We start from the raw sequence: 21,006 nt of genomic DNA, 5'->3' as shown, positions 1-21,006 counted from the left end.
GGTGTAAATCCTGGGGCAAAAGAAGGGGCAAAGTCAGCAGCTCCTGATGCCTGGATCTTGGGTCTCCAGGCAACGGAACCTCCCAGGCCACAGACCTCCGCATCCGCAGGCAGCACTCCTCCGACAGTGTCTCCAGCATCAACAGCGCCACCAGCCACTCCAGCGTGGGCAGCAACATAGAGACCGATTCAAAGAAGAAGAAGAGAAAGAACTGGGTGAGTGTGCCTCCAAAGACTCTTGTGCCAGAGTCAGAGTTGGTTTTGGAAATAGTGCGCCCCAGATATAAAGCTCTTAACTTCACAGCATAGACCCTTGGGAGTCGGTCCAGTGAAGTGGCTTGTGGACAGATTTCTACTAAAAGTCAGTATTGTGCTCAGCCAAGCACTAGGATTCATGAAATAACCACCTCCTTATAGTTGTACTGTCTCACGAGACTTTATGTGAAGCACTCATCTTTCATTTCATATGCGTCATTTCTTCCTCATCACAGGCTGGCCACAAAGTTCCAGATACTAGACCAGGGTTACTATTACGTGGTTTTTTCCCCTTAGTTCCAAAGTATTTTTTGGAGTGTGTATCACTGGCCATCCCATCATTAACCATAGTCCTTATCTACTTATTTACATGATTGCCTATGAGAGCATTAAATCACCCACCCTTCTCTTTAAAATGTTTTTGACCCTTTGCTGAAAGTAAAAGTTTCATGAAGTGGTTGTTAGCAGTTAGTGAGTGGTTGAATTGGGAGGGGGGCGGAGGTCATAACTCAAAACAGCAAATTTAATAGAAGTCTCCCATACAGTGTTTCTCCATGTTTCCGTAATTCCCTCCAGCTACTTGACTTTCTGTACAATGGCCTCTTGAGCAGTTTTTCCCATTCTTCATGGAAAATGCCACTGTCCTCTCCCCACTCAATTTTCAGTTCTGCTGATCAGTTAATGTAGATTAACACTTACTGCTCCCCGACTTCAGTGCAGGGACACCCCAGGTTGATCTGAACTTGGCCAGGATGCACAGAGCCCTGTTTGTCAATGCTCACAGCATCATGTGTTCATAGTAGCTTCAGTGTCTGCATTCATTCCATATACTTCTCATTCATTTTGTGTTATCTTGGATGGGTGGCGAGGTCCAGTGATGGAAGAGTTGAGGACTTAGTCATTTTGATTATTAATGACTTGCATTGGAGTCAAGCGGAAAGGCCAGTTCCGGGTGATTCTCTCATCTTTCTGATTAAATCTTTCCTTATATTACTGATGGCTTTTAGTCAACTCATTTGCTGTGACTTAAATAAGATTAACTCAAGTTTTGTTTCTAATATGCTGTTGCTAAATATGATCTGATTTGATTATCAAAGTGATGAGAGAATTATTTTCTATGAAAAAATGTGACTATCCTTTTTTATTAATTAAGGAAATAAAACTTAATGTTTTTAAGACAGCTTTTGGTTATCAGTGCCATTGGGGAGGATGGCCAATAGGCATCCTCAGTTAATCCCAAAGGTCAATGTTGCCTGATCTTTGTAAGCTCCTCCTTTACCTGGCATCTTACCAGAGGTTGAGCAAGGATTTAGGTTGATGTGTGCAGATCCTTCTGTTTCGCTGACTACTCTCTGGAAATATGACTGGAAGTAGGAAATGGGAGAGAAATGGGATCCAGACTCGACCACGAGCTGGATGTGCAGTTTGTTATGGGTGAAACTTTGATAGGAGAAAATTCTCATTATTTCTGAATGGCTCGTTTTCTGAATTTCACAGTGGTTAAGGAAACTCCCAGAATGTGTTTTCAGAAGGAAAAAAAAAAAAACCTTAGAAGGAGAAATTTACTTTCTAAAAGAACGTTTTCAAGATGAAGTTGTATTTCTTGGTCCTAGGAAAGTATGTTCTTATCATGGCTTTCAGAGAAATCATACATTTAATTTTTTTATGTTCTCAGAATTTTCAGATCCATTTCATGGTTTGGGGAATTTGTGATATACCAGTTCCTTTTTCCCAATGTGGTTAAAACATTTCTTAAAAAAATTTTTTTTTGGAGCAAGGAGCGACATGGCTAATCTTCTGCTTTTACTATGTGTATAGAAGGACAGTAGAAGCTCCTAAGTACATATGTTAGAGAGCTATGCAGCCATGTTGGGACTGGTGCAGCAATGAAGCTACCCTTGCTGAGAAAAGAAGACATGCTTAAGAAAGAAAAAAAAGACTTAGAGATGACTGATTAGAGGCGGGAAAGAGTAGGAGTGTAGGAAGATGGGGCAGTCATTTCAGCCAGACAAAGAAGCTTGTAGAGCTTAGATTGTAGGCATCTCCAGACACACTCTTCCTCTCCTTCCATAATTGGAGAAGCTAGCTCTTAAGCCTTGAAAGATCCCTGGTCCTACCAGACACCTCCTCTCTGTATGGTGTTTATTATGAGCCATGCCATGTCTGAAAAGTCCAAAGCTTTCCCTGTCTCTGGCTTTCTCTGTTAAAAATGTGTCTTTTTTCCTCCCCCTTCCCCATTTTTGCTTGCGTTTTCTCTGGCAGGTCAATGAGGTAAGCAAGACCCACATGAATATCAGATACCAAGCTAACCCATCCACTGATATGACTAACCTCACCCGCATCCGTCACCGTGTCTGAGCACCCCGCTTTGTTGCCGTGTCACCCCCTCCTCCCCACATCATCTGCTGAGCCAGGCTCTGTCTTGCTGTTGGCATCTAGTCTTGACCCAAGAGTAGGCATGGAATGTCACCCACAGGACCAGTCCCCTGAGCTGTCAACACCAGATAACTCTTCTTCCCTTAATGCACTGATTCAAGAGAGCTGTGGGGAACCTTTTCCGTGGCCGGGAGGAGAGCGCGGGAGAAGGAATTTGCTCTTCTGCATGTCTGTTTGCTAAGGCCTGAGGGGTGGGCCCGGCATCTGCCAGCCTGATTGTCTTGCGTATTCAGTTACGCAGCTCCTTCAAGCAAGCCTTCGGGAAGAAGAAGTCCCCCAAGTCAGCGTCCTCCCATTCAGACATTGAGGAGATGACGGATTCTTCTCTGCCTTCCTCACCGAAGCTGCCACACAATGGATCCACAGGCTCCACTCCCCTGCTGCGAAACTCTCACTCCAGTTCTCTGTAAGTCTGTCTGCTGGGGTCACTCTGGTCATCTTTGGCCCCTGAGAGCTCTCTCCAACAGGAATGGCAAGGAGTCCTGTTACGCTCTCTCTGCTCCTTGGGGTCCTTTGTGTCTTGCGTTCATGGGACTCTGCATGTTCTTTCCATGTTTCAGGACTGGAAAGTTTTTTGTTCTGCTGGCATCGGTGTGGATAATTAGCTGGCTGGTCTTCGGCAAGTGGTTTAACTTCTCTTTGTTTCCATTTCTCCCTCAAACTGGGACAGTGGTTGTCTCCTTATCCTGTCCTAAGGACTGAACAGATAAGTAGATGTGAAAAGCTGCAGCCGGTATGCTCTGTTGGGGGGACGATGGTATAAGTGTTGGCAGTTTGGGCTGAAATTCTGGTTCATTTGGGTGGCAGGGCTGAGAGAGTTTACACTTTTCTTCTTGGATCAAAATTTAGTGTTGACTCTTTCTCTAAGTAAGGTCAGCACTCAAAAGCTAGAGGTTTAAAAAATAGAGTGATTCAGTGACCATTCTCTTTACCAAAGTGTTGTATATTTCGTAGCATGATTGAATACCCTGAACTCTCCCCGTTGATTGTAAATGAGTCGGTTTGTACAGAGCTCTTTGGGAACACAGCTGGTTGAGTGAGACAGGCGATTGCTCACTTGGCCTTGGCTTAGGTGCCATTCTCCTTGACACCGAGTTACATAGAAAGGAAGAGTCATCTGCTCTTGCCCAGACAAGCGCCCATGGTTTCCACTGAGCACCCACTCATCATTGTTCCGTCAGCGCACAGGGAGACACGTCTGTGTCCCATCTCAAAACACGAGGCCCAGACTCTGGAGGCAAGAAGCTTGGTCAGGAATGGCTTGGGACAGACAGGCGGGGACCCAGGTATCTGCTCAGAAGGCAGCTCAGCTGACTCCCTGCAGCAGCGAGAGAGATTGCCCCTGCCCCATGGGACTAAGTTCCTTCAGAGCTTTTGGTATCACCAGGCAAGAAAAGGAAGAACTGGCGCTCAAGCGGGCTGCAAGGGCAGTTCCCATGAGACGAGACCGTGCCTGGGAGAAGCGGACCACTGCGGTTGGGGTCAGATCAGCCAGCAAGCTAGGGTTTGTGGGTGGGGAGTGGACACCTGACTGAGGTGGTGGACACCTCAGTTTCCTCACTGGTGAAAGAGGGATGAGTTCCATCTACGTCACTGGATTCTCGCGAGGGGGGAGTCAGATCCCTTGCATGCACGGCTACCTCCTTCCTGTCTCAGGAGGCCAAGGCTGTGGGGCCACCCCCGAGCCCACTCAGCCAGCCAGCCCACCCACAGAAGACAGCGGCCTGCACCAGCATCCCAAGCCCAGCTCACCAGACGGGTGCAGGAAATGCAGGTGAGAGGGTGAGCCAGGACTAGCCCATCGCCTGCTCGGACCACACGGAAGACAGGCAGTGGGAGTGAGGAGGCAGAGTTTAGGGCCCTGACTTTTATTTATGAACACACCCTCCATGAAGAATGGTCTCCATTTTACATAAATCAGCGGCCCCTCTTCCCTTGGTGGGGGGTGCCCTGGCAAGAAGGTGAGGACGGGCACTTCCGTTCTGGGCGAAGGTATAAGCCCGAGCAGCAGGAGTGAGAGGAGCGTGGAGGGCTGGACTGTGGCTCCTGCCCAGCACCCTGTGTGCCAGCGTGTGGGTTAAACCAGTTCTCTGGAGCACGGAACCGTCTGCCCTGCAGGGTGCCCAGGAGACGCATAAAGAGCCAGCTGCCTGTGGCTCGCCTGCTGTCATCCCGGTTCAGTTGTTTCCTGAGCAGGAGAATAGAAGACCCCTCATCTGCTCTTTATAGGTTGATACAGACTTCTCATACGTCAGCCTGTGTGAGCAGGACATTGTTCGAGATGGTTCTGGAGACACCAAAGAGGATGTTAGCCCGATTCCCACCGCTGAGGTTTAGGGCCCGTGGGGACATGACACAGTGGAGCTGATTCCACTCTTGGGGTCTGCTCTGTGCCAGGTAGCATTCTTGGCTCCAGCGACAGCAGTGTGTCAGAGAGTCAAGTCCCCACTCCCTTGTAGACCCCATGGGTCAGGGGGTGAGATGGTTGTTAAACACGGAAAGCTGGATAAATGAGAACTGGACAGTGCGAAGGGTTCACGCTGGGAACTGAAACAGTGTGTTGGGATGCAGAGGACCTTGACAGCAGCTGCAGACAGGGTGGCCCGGAAAGGCCCCTCTGAGGAGGTGATGTTTCAGCCAAGACCTGTGTGCCGGGAGGGATCCCTGGTTAGTTCTTGTTGGTAACGCTTTGACAGACTCAATCCCAAAGCACAGAGGCTTTACCCGTGGCTATCGATCGCTGCTTCCCTCCAGACCTAACACGGACATCTGTCTTGAGCAGGCGGCCTGCCCCGTGGCGATGCTGGCCCCAGGCTCCGCCTGTCCTGTGGGCCCATGTCCTCAGTGTGTCCAGCCTCAGGCAGGGAGGGGACAGAGTGGGACTCCTGCAGGCAGCTGGGGTGCACCGGGCCTCTTCCCACTGACCGCTGAGCAGGGCTTACGACCTGGGAGGCTGCTGCTGCTAAGTCGCTTCAGTCGTGTCCAACTCTGTGCGACCCCATAGACGGCAGCCCAGCAGACTCCCCCATCCCTGGGATTCTCCAGGCAAGAACACTGGAGTGGGTCGCCATCTTCTTCTCCAATGCACGAAAGTGAAAGGTGAAAGTGAAGTTGCTCAGTCGTGTCCGACTCTTAGGGACCCTATGGACTGCAGCCCACCAGGCTCCTCTGTCCATGGGATTTTCTAAGCAAGAGTACTGGAGTAGGGTGCCACTGCCTTCTCCACGACCTGGGAAGGGAGAAGTGAAATGAGTGTGCCCCGTGGGGTGGAGGTGGGGGGCCTCAGTGAACATGTAGCTGACTCCGCCTCCCAGCCAGCAGGGTGGCTTTCCTGGTGGGACCTGGAACCAGGCCTGGTGTGTCTGAGAAAGCTGGGTATGGCCAGCGTGGCTGCCGAATTGCAGGCATGTGGAAAGTGGTGGGGAAGGAGGCGGCACCAGTCTAGAACACGTGAGGCTTTGAAGCTGTAGGTGAGTTTGCATCTGATTTCCCGTGTGTTGGGGAGACCTTGGAGAGTTTTCAGCACGAACGTGAGATTGTCTAAATTAACATCTCACAAGTGGAGTGTGAGGAGGGAGACTGCGGCAGAGGCTGACAACATGCTCTCCTCACTGCCCAGCCCCCGCTACCCCCAGGTGCTCTGGCCTGTTTTGTTGTTTGAACTCGCCACTCACGGTCACCATCCCTGGGCCTTTGCCCTTTCTGTGCCCTCTGCCTGGCACAAGCGGCTCAGTGTTACCCTATTAGCAAGGCCCGGCCCAGGCACCTCGTGTGAAACCACATCTGCCACCAGCCAGCACTCCCAACAGCCCCCTTCCGTGTTTTATTTTTTCACCATTGTAGATATCACCACCTGTTATGGAGCATCTCCTTGGTTATTTCTTCTTTGCCCCAATTCTCCAGTCTCCAGGTGAAGCTCCATGTAGTTAGGTACCCTGTTGGTTTTGCGGGCATTTGGATATTAGGTGGAATGAGTAATTGATGCTAATGGTGAGTCCTGAGTGGACTTAGGATATATTCTGAAAGGAAAGCTGATAGCACCTTGTGATGGGGCATGTGAAGGGAAGAGAAGAAGAAATGTTGAATATTCCTAGATTTGCCACTTGAGGACTTGGGGGTGTGGAGGTATTGTTTCTGGGATGGGTGAAAGACACACACTGGGCCAGGAGGGGACCAGGAGCTGTGTGAGGTGTGAGATGCCCAGGAGACATCCCTGTGGAAATGCCAGCCAGCCTGGAGTTCCTAAAGGTTGAGATTTGGGAAACATGAGCTCACAGGTGGTTCAAAAGCTGGGAAACTTGAGGGATCCTCTAAGGAACTGAATAGACATGGGGGAGAGACAGAGGGACAAGGACTGAGTTCTGGGACTCTCAGATATTTGACGTTCGGGAGGAGAAAATAGAGCAGCCAGGGAGGTGAGTGGAAACCCAGGGGCAGAGAGAAGAGTCCATTTGGAGGAGGGAGGAGTAACTGGGCTAGAAGCTGCCAGGCAGCCAAGCGCGTTGAGGCAAGGGTGGCAGCGATGTGCTCAGCCTATGCGGCTCCCGGAGCCCAGAGCCAGAGTGCTCCCTCCAAACCCAAACCACTTTCCCCAGAGGGACTGGGCGGGGCCCACTCTTGGCTCGGTAGCCCTTTCCTGACATTCCACAGCATCCGCGCACACTGGAGATGTTTGTTTTGGGTCTGGTTTTCCAAAGGGTGGGCAGAGAGCAAATGGTTCTTTCCAGCCTTGAAGGGTTTGTAAGAATGTGCAGATCTAGACATGAGAGGGCGTTCAAAGAAGATCCCAAAGGCAGAGGAGTTGGAGCTCGGAAAAGTTCCTACAACGTGGGCGGAAGGAATGGCCATGTGGGAAGGCAGTGTATCCCACACTCGGGGTGTATAAAATTAGGTATGCCCCCAACCCTGCTTCCTGGGCAAGACGGCAGGAATATGCTGGCATTAAGTGTTAGGGGCAGAGTAGGAAAAATTAATATCAAGTTGCTTCAGTAAGCGGTTCACGGAGGGGACGAGCGTGTGTTGAGTGCCTGCAGGATACAGTTCTGGAGCGTGGCCCTGGGGTTAAGTAGACCCACCAGATTTCTTTGTGCTTCTCACATCTTTAGTAGGCACGTCAATTGCTTTATGCCTCCCTCTTCTGAAAACGGAAATAACTGTAGCACCTTTTCCTGAAGTTGGTAGTATACCTAGTCCATTCAATAGTACACTGCAGATGCCCAGTGCAGTGGTCTATGTATTCAGTAGCTGTTATGTGGGGGTCAGTGTGATCAGATGCAACGGACGAGAATCCTGGTCCTAGAGGAGTCAGCAGTCATGTAGGGAGTGATTATCGATGACACAGCAGAAGTCTAGGTAGGCAGGAACCAGGGGGAGCATCTGGCGTGGGCAGTGGGCGCAGGGACTGACTCTTGGTTGGGGCTCATTTTCAGCATCATCTCTGAGTTGTAGGACACCCCTCCTGGGCACTCTTGCCATGCTGTGTTTCTGAGAAGTGACCGATTTGGGGGTGGTAGAGGGGGGCTCATAGGGGGGCCTTGAACTCTTGGTAGGGTTACTCGTAGCCGACTTTCTTTCTTTGTAAAGTTATTGTTTGGCCAAGCTTCACAGAGTAACGCATGTGATAAATTCCACAAAGCGGGTGCCAAGGAAATGTTGTCTCTCTTTGCTGAGAAAGCTTTCTGGGGAGAAGCACAGACCATGTGAAGGAGACTGGAGCAAAATGCCTTGCCATGTGACAGACAGACAGTGCGAACCAAAGCCGATTGTTCTTTGCAGTGACCTGGAATCTTCGAGTTTGGATGAGACAGGGTTTGGCTAAGACCAGAGTGTCACAGTGGAATTTTGCTCAGACTTTACACTCCATTTAAACCAGGAAACCATAGTCCTCTCTCAAGAATGAAGCAGTTTTTCCAAGTTCCCCTTGAAAACCTCCCAAACCAAAAAAATATATGTATATTATATATATGCGACTATATAGTTAAACCCTACAAAACCACAGTCACAGAGAGCTGGGAGAGGGTGGCAGTGGGCGGAGGGGGAGGATATGATTTCTAAAGACATTACTGTCTCTCTAACCCAAATCTGTCTTAGCCCTAAATCTGTTGGCCCCAAATCTGTTTCTCACAAGTATGAAACGGGAATAATTAGGAGATTTTCAAGGGTCTGTTGGAGGTCTCAGATTTTTGAAGTGAAGTTTTATTGGCTGCTGACAACTTTTTAAAAGGAAGTGGTTTTGTATCTCTCGAAACAGTTCAGGGTGCTGGTCAACAAAACAACCACAGAAAGATTTGCCTGTTCAGGTGTTAAATTTTTCTTCTAGTCCTTTCTGTCTCCCAGATACAACGGCGTCTCTTTTAACAGTGATCACGGGCCTCCTGTTTGGCAATTAACATGTCCACTCCCTCTCTCGGTTTCACAGGTCAGGTTTGGTTTGGTCACATCCAGTGCTTGGGTCCTGGAGAGAGGGCTCGCATGATTATTTCTGCAGACCACATGCTCACTATGTCATTCAGAGATAATCAGCTTCAGCTTTGTGACTTTCTGAACTTGGGTGTTTTTTTTTTTTTCTTCTTTGTTTTCAGTCCAAGAAATGTCCAAGCTTTCTCTTCTGGATCACCCTGCACCTCAGCTCCTATCATTGAAATCAGCAGAACCTTTTCTAAATTGAACTGTCTTTTCTAACGCTGCATTTCATCACTACTCTTATGATCTCCCAGTTTGCGCTGACTTGCCAGGTAGTCGAAGGACAGACCTCAATAATTAAATAAGGAACCCAGCCTGGAAGCACCACCTCTTAAAACAGGGACTGTGAAGTCTGTGAATTTCAGGTGCTTTTGCTATTGTCACTTCCAGGAAGCTATTGTCACTTCCAGGAAGCTTCCCTCATAGCTCAGCTGGTAAAGAATCTGCCTGCAATGCAGGAGACCCCGGTTCAATTCCTGGGTTGGGAAGATCCGCTGGAGAAGGTTAGGGTACCCACTCCAGTATTCTTGGGCTTCCCTTTTGGCTCAGCTGGTAAAGAATCTGCCTGCAATGCGGGAGACCCCAGTTTGATCCCTGGGTTGGGAAGATGCCCTGGAGAAGGGAAAGGCTACCGGCTCCAGTATTTGGCCTGGAGAATTCCATGGACTGTATAGGCCATGGGGTTGCAAAGAGCTGGACACAACTGAGCGACGTGCACTTTCACTTTCACTTCCGGGAAGCACCAGGGAGTTGGATATATGGGGTCCTTTGCCGTCTGAGCCACCAGGGAAGCCCCTTTTATACAGGATTACTCCTGAGCAAACCTGATGATGGAGTAGTGGTCGGGGGCAACTCAGAGGAGCTGCACTCAGCGCTGCCTTGGTTAGCAACATTTCTCTTTCCCTAGCATTTCGGAGTGCATGGACAGCGAAGCTGAGACGGTCATGCAGCTTCGAAACGAGCTGAGAGACAAGGAGATGAAGCTGACCGACATCCGCCTGGAAGCCCTCAGCTCTGCCCACCAGCTGGACCAGCTGCGGGAGGCCATGAACCGGATGCAGGTGAGCCCCAGGCTGCAGGGGAGGAGCTGTTCCCGCCTCGCTCCCGGCCCCCCGCTGGACAGCCTTCTGCACTTCCGGGTTGGACCCTTCACCCAAGGCTCAGCCTTATGCCTCTTCCTCCGCCAAGCCCTTTCGAGTCCTGCAGCTGGGAGTGTTAGTGAGGTGCCCTCTTCTGAATCCCTATAGATTTGTTCTGTCCCCAGCTCCTCTCACCTTCTGATGCAGACTGAAGGCATCTGCATCTTCGGAGCTGTTCTCTTTTGCGTCCCTTCTTCTGGATGTGTGAGCACCAGTGCTTAACACACAGTAGGTCCTTCACAAATACAGAGTAAAATACCCCTATGGGTTCTACCAAATCAGACCTCAACTGGAGAGCAGTGTTTCCCAAAGGGGGTTCCATGGAACACTCATTCCACGAGAGTCTGTGTGAAAAGAAAGCTCCTTGATCAAATTTGTTTGAGAGATACTGCACACTGTGTGCGCCTCTCAGATTTATAATGCATACCAGCTCATTAAAGGCTCTGAGATATCAAGTCCTGCCATAAAGGCCTAGGTTGAAAAAGCCAGAGGTTTCCACACTTCTTAGATATGAATTCTTCCACCTACCACCCATATTCTGGGAAAGATTTCTGAGGTCTTTGTCAAAGAAGGCCAGCTCTCAGACCTTCCCCTGCCAGAGAGGCCTTCTGTATACAGCAAAGGAACCACGTTGAACAATGTCTCTGAGAGTGTAACTTACTGTACCTCGGCCAGGATGCGCATTTGATCCCTCCAGGGAACTTTCAAATTCCTCCTCCAGAAAAGGCTTGGTCACAGTATATTGGCCCAGTGAGTGAGTTTCTGCCTTCCCGTTTACAGAGTGAAATAGAGAAGCTGAAGGCTGAGAATGACCGGCTGAAGTCAGAGTCTCAAGGCAGTGGCTGCAGCCGGGCGCCCTCCCAGGTGTCCCTGTCCGCCTCCCCCAGGCAGTCCCTGGGGCTCTCCCAGCACAGCCTGAATCTCGCTGAGTCCAGCAGCCTGGGTGAGTGGTGTCACAGCGCCTGCAGTTGGCCCTCTGGTCTCTAAGCAGGAGCCCCAAGATGAGCAGGTCAGCAGATCAAATGGAGAAGCAGAGGCGTGTGTGCACTTAGGGTGTGTCTGTGTGTGTGTGTGGGTGTGCGTCTGCTACCAACATGAGCCCAGCCGTTAGACTGCTGTCATGCTTTGCTCCAGTGCCCCGAGATCTCCAAGCCGTGAGCTTGGATCCCCTTGCCCACCATGCTGAGTTGTGTTTGATCCATTTTAAGAGGCTGACGTGCAAGCTGTATGCTGCCTACCACCCCCTCATGGTAAATGGTCCCACCTGGGATGATGGCTTGGTTTATGACCTTCCTGCCTTGGGGCTGGATTCTAGGCTGGCTGGATAATTAGCGAGCGCCATCTAAGTTTTCTTTGTAAGCCTCCCGAGGCTGACGCTTTTGATTTCTTATCCATGAGGCTGCTCTTGCTATCGTTCTGGTTGAGTCTCCCTCGCACTTCCATTCAGCAAGGTGCATCGTCAGCCCGCTGGCTCCTTGGTTGGCCCGCTGTTGGTTCTGTGGTTGCACTCTCCATGCTGCCCCCTCCCCTGCCCCTGCACGGCGACACCCGGTCTGTCCTGCTGCTGTGCCAACCAGCAGCAGGGGTGTCGGGAGGCCGGCTTCGCTGTCCCATGTGCCTAAGGCTGTCGATGTTTTCCATTCGCAGACATGTTGCTGGATGACGCTGGTGAATGCTCGGCTCGGAAGGAAGGAGGCAGGCATGTTAAGATAGTTGTCAGCTTTCAGGAGGAAATGAAGTGGAAGGAGGTTAGTTGGATCCCTTACCCTGCTCAGCCTGCCCCTTCCCCAGGTAGAACTGCCTAGCGTAGTGATTCCATCCTCACACCCATCATCTCGGAGCCTGGGGTGACTTAGAAATAGTACTAATGCTTTCCCTAACTAACCCTAAATCCCCAGCAGCATTTTGATACCACAAATGTGAACAAATGGCCCTTCCCTATCTCTCATGTTTGGAAAATTTATAAAGAGTCCTTAAAATTGGTCCAGGTTGCCCTACTTTCAAGTATCTAACTAAACATTAACATCAGTCAGAAATGGCTTTTCTGAATTTAGTATGTTCCCAAAACTCTTCAAAGGCAGCTAAGCACATTTAGCACAGAAGGTACAGAAATCAGCTGACCAAATTCAGCTGACCAAGAGCACCAGTTTTATCTAATCGTCAGAGGTTGCTGACCAAGTAGACCCTGGGAGACAGAGGTAGCCAAGCCCAGGAGCACACAGGTGCTAGCAGTGGAGATGGTGGGACATCCTGATTTGCTGAAGCTGGGGCATCTGAGTTTTATGTTCTCTTCCAGGGTCCAGAGGTCATATCCTCATCAGACTGTTCTAGGGTGGGGGGCAGGGGTTGATAATCAAAGTTGATTTTTAGTCATTGATTAAATCCAAATGATGCTGGGAATGACCACCTCTCACATAAGTGAGAAGCCTCATGAGCCTCTAATGCAAGTCCCTTGAAGTTTTTGCTTATTATTTCTGAGTGTTTTAGCCAACATGCTATTAAAAGCTCTGAGATCTTGGGAGCCCAAAGCGGCCATCAGAACACAGCGTCTCTAGCCAGACTTCTCTGCCAGAGGATTCCACGTGTGGCTGGCCATCTAGTCTCACTGAAGAGGGGGGCTGCTAGGGGGTCTGAGCATCATCTAGTTTAGAAAGATCCAATAAACAACTCCGTTTTCAGAGCTCGGCCGGTAGAGTGATAGATTACCCAGGTGGAAGTCATTCTTATAACGTATGATACCTGTGAATGCCTTTTATTCTAATGATCATCAACACAAACAGATAGATCTAACACCTTGTAAAACTTTGTCCCTTTTCAAAATGGTGTTGTTCTGGATCACCACCGCATCTTGATGAGGTTGGCTGCCCAGATTTTATCATCTCCCTTTTACAGTTGAGAAACCCAGGACCCCAGCATCACTTACCTAAGGCTGTAAGGGAAGTGGTGGGGCCAGATCATCTCACTGCAAGACAGGTGCTTTCTTCTCTGCTGATGTTGCTCAGCTGGCAAATATATCCCCAGCTCTCCCCACTTCTCTCTACCCTCCTAATTATTATATTCTTATCAGCATGTCAGATATTTTAAAGCCAAACAGAATGGAATGTTCTACTAGTTTCGTTTAGTCAGTGTGATCAGTTAGCCCCTACTATGCAGAGCTCTGTGGGCAGCAAGGCAAAAGAAGTAGAAAAAGATTTTGTGTGTGAACTTCTGGGAGTCTTACTGGTTTTCAGAATTGAGCATGTTTAAAATTTTAACTAGAAGAAAAGAAATCAATATTATTAAAAAAACCAGAAGAAAAGAAAAAGATCCCAAAGGAATTTAAGATTTAAAAAGGAGACAAACTTGACAAATAAGACAAATACCTCAAAATAAACAAGTACAAAATATATCATCATATAAGTTGTGCACAGAACTACTGAAGCAGTGTGAGTGGTGAGCCTGGTGGGTTAATCATTGAAGGCTTCCTGGAAGAGGTGAGTGCATAAGCAAAGTTTGGAAAGGGAGAGAGGGCAGAAAGGAGAGAGGAGAGCATTCCCCACAGGGGATATGTGATCTACATCCATATGAGGTACACCTTCAGTAAAAGGTTCTAGATTCTAGAAAGGAGACCCTCTCTTCCTGACCCATGGGCTGTGATAGAGCAGGAAAGTTGCATTTAGTCCAAGTTATATCTGGTGTTAAAGCAAACAGGACTTGTGAGCCCCTCAAGCCACTGGTGGAGTTCTAAGACAATCCAAGTCCTCTGCTAACCTGAGTCAGAAAGGATCCACCTGTTTTTCACCTGTGGACATCTCACCCTTAGGATTCCAGACCGCACCTCTTCCTCATCGGCTGCATTGGAGTTAGTGGCAAGACGAAGTGGGACGTGCTTGATGGGGTGGTTAGACGGCTCTTCAAAGTAAGTGCTTCGTGGAGACAGCCACCCAAGTGGGGGCCTGGGCCTCGGGAAAAGAAAGGGTGGTTTGTTCCCTCAACCTGGTCATTTCTTGCCTGTGTCCCTTCTCCCACATTCTTCCGTTGCTGGGACTTATGCCTGGCTGTCAAGGGAACAGAAGGAGGATGCTAAGTACAGACTGGTGACAGGACCAACAGACGAGAACGCCTGCCCTTTGCAGAGGCTGGGCAGCCAGCGAGGGGCATTTCCCCAGCCTGGAATCATTGCACAAGCCTCTCAAAGTGAACTGCTAATGCCCACGTTCTGTCTTCACCTTAGACTGTCCTGTTGGGTGTGTCTTGAACTGTGTGTCCTGGGTCCGGGGCCAAGACATCCCATTTCCACCCTTCATTTTGGTGAGGGGATCTAATCCACCTTGCCCAGTGTCCTGTGCCAACATTTCAGAGTCTGTGATTTATGCTATGTGTGACATTGACTTCTGACCCATGGCTAGTGTCAAGGATGTTGGCACAGTTACTTTTCTGTTCGTTCTAATCACATCATTGGAGTGGGTGTTTGCCACAGGAGAAATAACTAATGAGCATCTAGGTGAACCTTGATGTGTTGGTGATTTGAAAGAAGCTTTTAGTACATTTTTTGGTCTATTGCCCCAAAGTAGGTCAATGACCAGAGTGTTCATTCATCACATCCCCAAGTATTAATAATAGCCCACATTTTTTGTGTGTCAGAGACCATATTGGTCTGGTTGTTGGTCTGATTTCGAAATCTGACTTTTAACCTAGTATGCTCTAGTTTCCCAGCATCTAGACTGAGGTGGCACAGAGAAAATTCTGTCCTTGGACTCAAGCTTGCTTCCCATTTTGGCAGACCAGTCTGCAGAAGTGAGACGGGGTAAAAGGCGGAAACGGCTTAGGGCAGACCACGCCTGCTGCCCCGGCCCGAACCTTGTCTCTGTTCATGGGCAGTTGGGACATCCTTGGACTAAAATGACCACAGATCAGGCTGAAAAGAGCCAGGGAGGTGTCACAGGTGAGAAGTGAGACCATTAAAGGTAGCAGCTTGTTATCAGGATTCCAGCTCAGTTGTTTGGCTACCACAGAGCCCGCGGACTTTGTTCCAAGGTCATTGACCTAAAACCTCTCAGTCACTCATCTAATTTGGAACACTTTCCAAATTAAACACGCGTTTGTTTATGTAAAACTCTAGAGCTGCTTTTTTTTTTTTTTTTAGCAGCCCGGAGTTTTGTTCCCTTTGTCATTTAGTATGGCCCTTGACCTGAGCCAAAAGAAGGGGCTGGTGGAGAGATTTCTTATCAGAATTTTCATGCATTTCATGCACTTCTTCATGCATTTTCCAGCCCCATTCACAGGCCCCAGTGTCTTTAAAACTTCAGCTGAACTTAGAGGAAAAGCACCATAGCGTCCCTGCTTGGTTTATCCAGACTACATGTTCACCAGTTTTTTAGGGTTTGCCACCCTCCCATCACTAGCCACATAAATCTGTGCTTTAAGGGGCCTGTGATACGAGGACACCGCCCCCTCCATTGAAAGTCAGCTCTTCTGCCCCGCCATTCCACAGGTCAGTTTCAACTCAGGCATCAGCTGGGGAAGAGGAGAAGATGATCGTAAATCACCCAGTGAAAACGTGGGTCTTCCACAGATTTTTTTTCCCACATCTTTGACAGGGTCTTTATTTGATTTTGTCCAGGAGTACATTGTCCACATTGACCCAGTGAGTCAGCTGGGGCTGAACTCGGACAGTGTCCTTGGCTACAGCATCGGGGACGTCAAGCGCAGCAATACCTCCGAGACCCCCGAGCTGCTTCCCTGCGGCTACCTGGTCGGGGAGAACACGACCATCTCCGTGGCGGTCAAAGGTAATCTGGCCACTTGCAGAGGGGGAGCTTCCAGAGTTGCACTTTTTGTTCTGTGACTTGGCACAGGAACCAGTGGCCAGGATTTCATTTGTGTGTGTGATTGTGGGTTGTATGTTGTTTTTCCCCTGCCACCACAGTTACACTTACCTAAGCAACAGTCTTCAGTGTTTTCAACCACCATTGGAAACAAACAATTTTAGTTTATTGCTGAAATTACATAACAAGAGGTCCCATTAGCCTTATGACTCTGACATAATGGAATCTTAATGTTGAAATGGGGCTCTGCTGATACCTGTGAGTTACTCTTGCTGGCAAGCCTTGGACGCGGTCCCGTTCTACAGATGGGAGGCCACAGGGCGCTGTGACCAGGGAGGAGTCACTCAGAGCAGCCCGAAGAAATGCTGAAGCTCCTGCCCATGCAAGATGCTACTCAAGCCACTGATTGCCTCATCACCCAGAGAGGCTACACCTCAGGCCATAGTGTATTCTCTGGAACTTCAGACTCACAGAGTATCTGGTGGGGGGGGAAATTTCACGGCCAAATAATTGTTATTCCCATCTGAGTTTGGGGGTGGGGAACAGGCGCATATGGGTTCTCTAAAGCCTCTGTCCTTTAATGTCCTGGGGCTTTGCTGGTGGCTGAGACAGTAAAGAATCCGCCTGCAATGGAGGAGACCCAGGTTCTATCCCTGGGTTGGGAAGATCTCCTGGAGAAGGGAATGGCTATCCACTCCAGTATTCTTGCCTGGAAAATTCCATGGATAGAAGAGCCTGGTAGGCTACAGTCTATGGGGCTGCAAGGAGTTGGACACAACTAACACTTAACACTTTAATGTCCTGACTCTTTAACTGTTAAAAAGGCTGAATGATCCTATCTTATACAAATGCATATGACTGCAAAACTCCTTTTTCCTATATTTTATGAACCACCTAAAGGAGAGATTGCTAAACACTGTTCTAAGCTCAAGCTTCACAGCATCTTATATCTTTCCCAGAAGGCACTGATTTTGACTGTAGTTTGGGGGCTGTTTGATGCAAACTTTGTTTCCTGGTTGGGAGGTTTTCCAAAAGCACCCAGCATTCTTCTTCAATAGGAAGGAATGTCTTGCTTCTCTGGTGACAAGTAGCAGGTTCCTGTTTGAGCCACATACACAGCCTTATTTGTTAGCATTCATTCCACAATTGTGGCCTTGGGCTGCAGGTGACAGAAACCTACTCAAAAACTAGCTTTAGCCAAAAGGAAACACACAGGCTCAGGTACTTGGAAAATCTAGGCATGGACTTCAAGCACAGGTGGAACCAGGAGCTCCAGCAATGCCGTCAGGACCAGGCTTACCTCAGCTTTGCTTATTTATTGAGTTTTCTGCACCTGGCTGATCAATGGCCCTGACTCATCCTTCTAAGCTTAGGAAGAGGACAAGTGTAACAGGAAATTCTTAGGGGTGATTCTGGCCCATGTGTGCATGCCAAGTCACTTAGTTATGTCCAGCTGTTTACAATCCCATGAACTGTAACCCACCAGGCTCCTCTGTCCATGGGATTCTCCAGGCAAGAATACTGTAGTGGGTAGGCATGCCCTCCTCCAGGGGATCTCCCCAACCCAGTAATTGAAACTGCATCTCTTAACGTCTCCTGCATTGGCAGGAAGATTCCTTACCACTAGCACTACCTGGGATTCTGGCCCACTGTGAATCAAATACTCATCACATTACCAAACCAGTCACAGGGACCAGGGAGAGGCTTTGGCTCAGCCTGGTCACACACCCCCACCTTTGGTAGATGCAGGTGCTGGTCAGCCCTGCTTGGACAGCTGGAATGAACTCCCTACAAGAAATAAGAGCCCCACTGCAAGGAGAGGAGGGAGGGCTGCCAGGCATACCCTAACAACAGCTGTCCACCCTGAGAACCCTTTAAGGAAAGCCTGATACGCCATGACTTTAAATTGCTTTTCATCCACGCTGGTGAGCAGGTGAACACTGGAAATGCTGACAGGTAAAAGGAGTGACCCATTACTTAGATCAGACCAAACCTCTATAGAAACAGTGGCAGGATTATCTGCCTCCCAAACGGGCCACCCCACTATGGAGTTGCAGCTGGTACTCTCAGCGCAGGAGATTGTTTCAGCATCTCCAGGGGTCAGCTCGGGTTTGTTTTTCAGTGATACCTGACTTTTCAGTGTTTCCCTGTAGTGCCTGACGCTTAGGCCTTCAAGGCACTAAAAACCACCAAAGGATTTGAGCTGAAAGAGATCCATGAACTGCAGATGATTCACTTCAGTGGTACTCGGGCAGGGGCTGTCTCTGAAGTGAGTTCGTCTGCAAAGTACTCACTCCCGTGGAGTTTATGGCAAGAGGCTGAAACAGCACCGAAGAGCAGAGAGAGGGGTTTCAGTGTGTTTTAATCCCTGCCCTGTGTTTGTTGTTAAGTTTAGACAGGAGACCCCACCCTTCCCCCATACTTTGCATCAAGCTCTGAGCCAATGTAGGCTCTTTTGAGACCAGTTTTAGGAAGGTTTTAGACCTGTACCCAGATGTCATTTGGGATCTTTCATCAGGGTGATTTGGTTTTTGTTTTGTCTCTAAGTTGTGTCCAACTCTTTTTTTTTTTTTTTTTTAAATTTTTAATTTTTTATTTTTTTTAAATTTTAAAATCTTTAACCCCATGGACTGTAGCCCACCAGGCTCCTCTTACCCATCGGATTTCCCTGGGCAAGAATACTGGACTAAAAAATGAGTACTAGAGTGGGTTGCCGTTCCCTTCTCCAGGGGATCTTCCCAGCCCAGGGATCGAACCCACATCTCTCGTGTCTCCTGCATTGCAGATGGATTCTTTACCACTGAGCCACCAGGGAAGCCAGTTCCAAGATAGTCACTGCATTTAGCTGCTATCCTTGGTTGAGGAGGATTGGAAACAAGCATATAATTGCATTATGGGGATTTGTTTGTAGTGAATTAATTATGTAGATGGAAAATGCTACTATAAAACAGAATAAGTTCCTTTCAATTTATTTTTTGCCTATATATACTGGTTTCTTGAGGTACTTAAAAAAATTTAATTATGAAAGTATGATAACACATTTACAGGAGACTTGGAAAATACAGAACAAAGTTATGTGTAGTTCTATCATATTACAATTATTTTTTAATCAGATAAATTGAGATTTTTAGTTGGAGTTTCAATATCAAACTTTCAAAAATTAATAGAATGAATAGGCAGAAAAGCAGAAGGATAGAGTAGACTTGAAAAGCACTATGAACCAATTCAACATAATTAAGATTTATACAGTTTTCACACAGCAGCAAGATATAAATTCTATTCAAGTTCCCATAAACTGTAAACCAGGAAACAATGGAACATATCTAGGGACATATGAAACAAGATGCAAAAGTGTCATGGTCTAAAGGTATTGAAATCATACAGAGTCTGTTCTCTTGTAGAATTATATAATCCCTGTAGAATTATGTTAGAAATCAGTATCAAAAGATAGTTGAAAATGACCGACATATTTTCAAGCGCAATGCGACATTTACCAAAAGAGATATTTGACTCAGCCATTGAAAGTTGAGGTGCTTTTTTAATAGAATTACCTTAGGTTCTGGAGAAGTAACCTTGGCTGGGTCCTCTCTTGAGAATAATATCAAGAAAACAGCTCTTAGAAAGCCAATAGCCCTGAGTAATGAAGTTGTTCCAAGAGAGGAGGGGGGAAAATGATCCTCATGTTGTGGGAGAAGCTCAGAGTAGGTCTGCCAGTATTTCCATCCCCAAATCAAATGGTCCCTGCTTGCATTTTTCCTCATTTTAATAATAAAAGTGCTGATACCTTCGTGGTGCATCTCAGTGTGGGCAGCAGGAAAGAAACCGGGTGAAGAGGCAGCCCAAGGGTCCAGGTGGACATGGGAGATTCACGGTAGATCGGAGTGAGCCCCACCGTTAATGGTAAATCCCGACAAACAACCCAAGCCCAGCATCTTAGGAATTCTGCAGAGAACAGATGAGAACCAAGTGTCCAGATAGGAAAGGCAAACCTGAGTCTGGAACCATCAGCCCCACCAGGGGCCAGAGTACAGGCTGCGGGTGAGCAGGAAGCCTGCAGTGTCCCTGGGTGGGCGGGGGTTTCTGATGAAGGGGCTGCCCAGAAAAGGGATAGCCCAGGGTTTTGGAGTGCCACCCACTCTGCCAAGCTGTGAACACTTCCTGTCTCTCTCAAACACAGGACTCGCGGAAAACAGCCTGGACTCGCTGGTGTTCGAGTCACTGATTCCCAAGCCCATCCTGCAGCGCTATGTGTCCCTGCTGGCAGAGCACCGGCGGATCATCCTCTCGGGGCCCAGCGGCACCGGGAAAACCTACCTGGCCAACCGGCTGTCAGAGTACCTGGTGCTTCGGGAGGGGCGGGAGCTGACCGACGGGGTCATCGCCACCTTCAATGTGGACCACAAGTCCAGCAAGGTGAGGAGGTCGTTTGGAGGCTGCTGCTTAGCCCTTTCAGAACTACTGAGGCCACCACCAGCCTGATGGCAAAGCAGCGTTTCCTACAGTGCTCACCTTTGCTGGTTATAAAAGCCTGGGGAAGGAGGGCTCTGACCCCAAACTCGCCAGCGAGAAGTCCCAAATCAGGGTATTGAGTTGGCCAAAAAATTCATTCAGGTTTTCTGTATGAATTTATGGGTTTTCTGTACATTTTGGGTTTTACAGAAAAACCTGAATGAGTTTTTTGCCCAACCCAGTAGTTTATTTCTTACTTCCCTGCTGAGTTGGGCATGATGCTCAAAGCTGGTAGTTCTTTAAAGTCTTTAACCCAGATGCTTCCATTTCAGTTTACCAAGAATACATCACATGCCTACTAGATTCTCCTGTTTTTCCAAACTGAAACCTCCTTTTGTGGATCAACAGTAACAATACGAACAACAGCTGTCATTTACAGATGGCTTGCCCCTGTAAGGG

General features: G+C 48.5%; 1 protein-coding gene across 7 annotated transcripts in view; it reads left to right on the top strand.

Moving 5' to 3' along the window:
* The window catches only part of NAV2 (neuron navigator 2), a 427,183-nt gene that overhangs the window by 388,046 nt on the left and 18,131 nt on the right, over positions 1-21,006 (top strand). For 4 of the 7 annotated variants that reach the window (XM_018043158.1, XM_018043154.1, XM_018043159.1 and 1 more), the window contains 8 exons: positions 70-215; positions 2,924-3,096; positions 10,060-10,213; positions 11,072-11,234; positions 11,939-12,039; positions 14,094-14,189; positions 15,894-16,062; positions 20,276-20,511. In XM_018043158.1, coding sequence (XP_017898647.1) covers positions 70-215; positions 2,924-3,096; positions 10,060-10,213; positions 11,072-11,234; positions 11,939-12,039; positions 14,094-14,189; positions 15,894-16,062; positions 20,276-20,511 — 1,238 coding nt within the window. Of the gene's footprint in view, positions 1-69; positions 216-2,516; positions 2,526-2,923; positions 3,097-10,059; positions 10,214-11,071; positions 11,235-11,938; positions 12,040-14,093; positions 14,190-15,893; positions 16,063-20,275; positions 20,512-21,006 lie in introns of all 7 variants that reach the window. The other 3 variants (XM_018043153.1, XM_018043157.1, XM_018043155.1) reach the window with 1 other exon arrangement.

Source organism: Capra hircus, chromosome 29 (assembly GCF_001704415.2).
Source record: "Capra hircus breed San Clemente chromosome 29, ASM170441v1, whole genome shotgun sequence".
Lineage (NCBI taxonomy): Eukaryota > Metazoa > Chordata > Mammalia > Artiodactyla > Bovidae > Capra > Capra hircus.
This window is presented reverse-complemented; position numbering and strand designations above follow the sequence as displayed.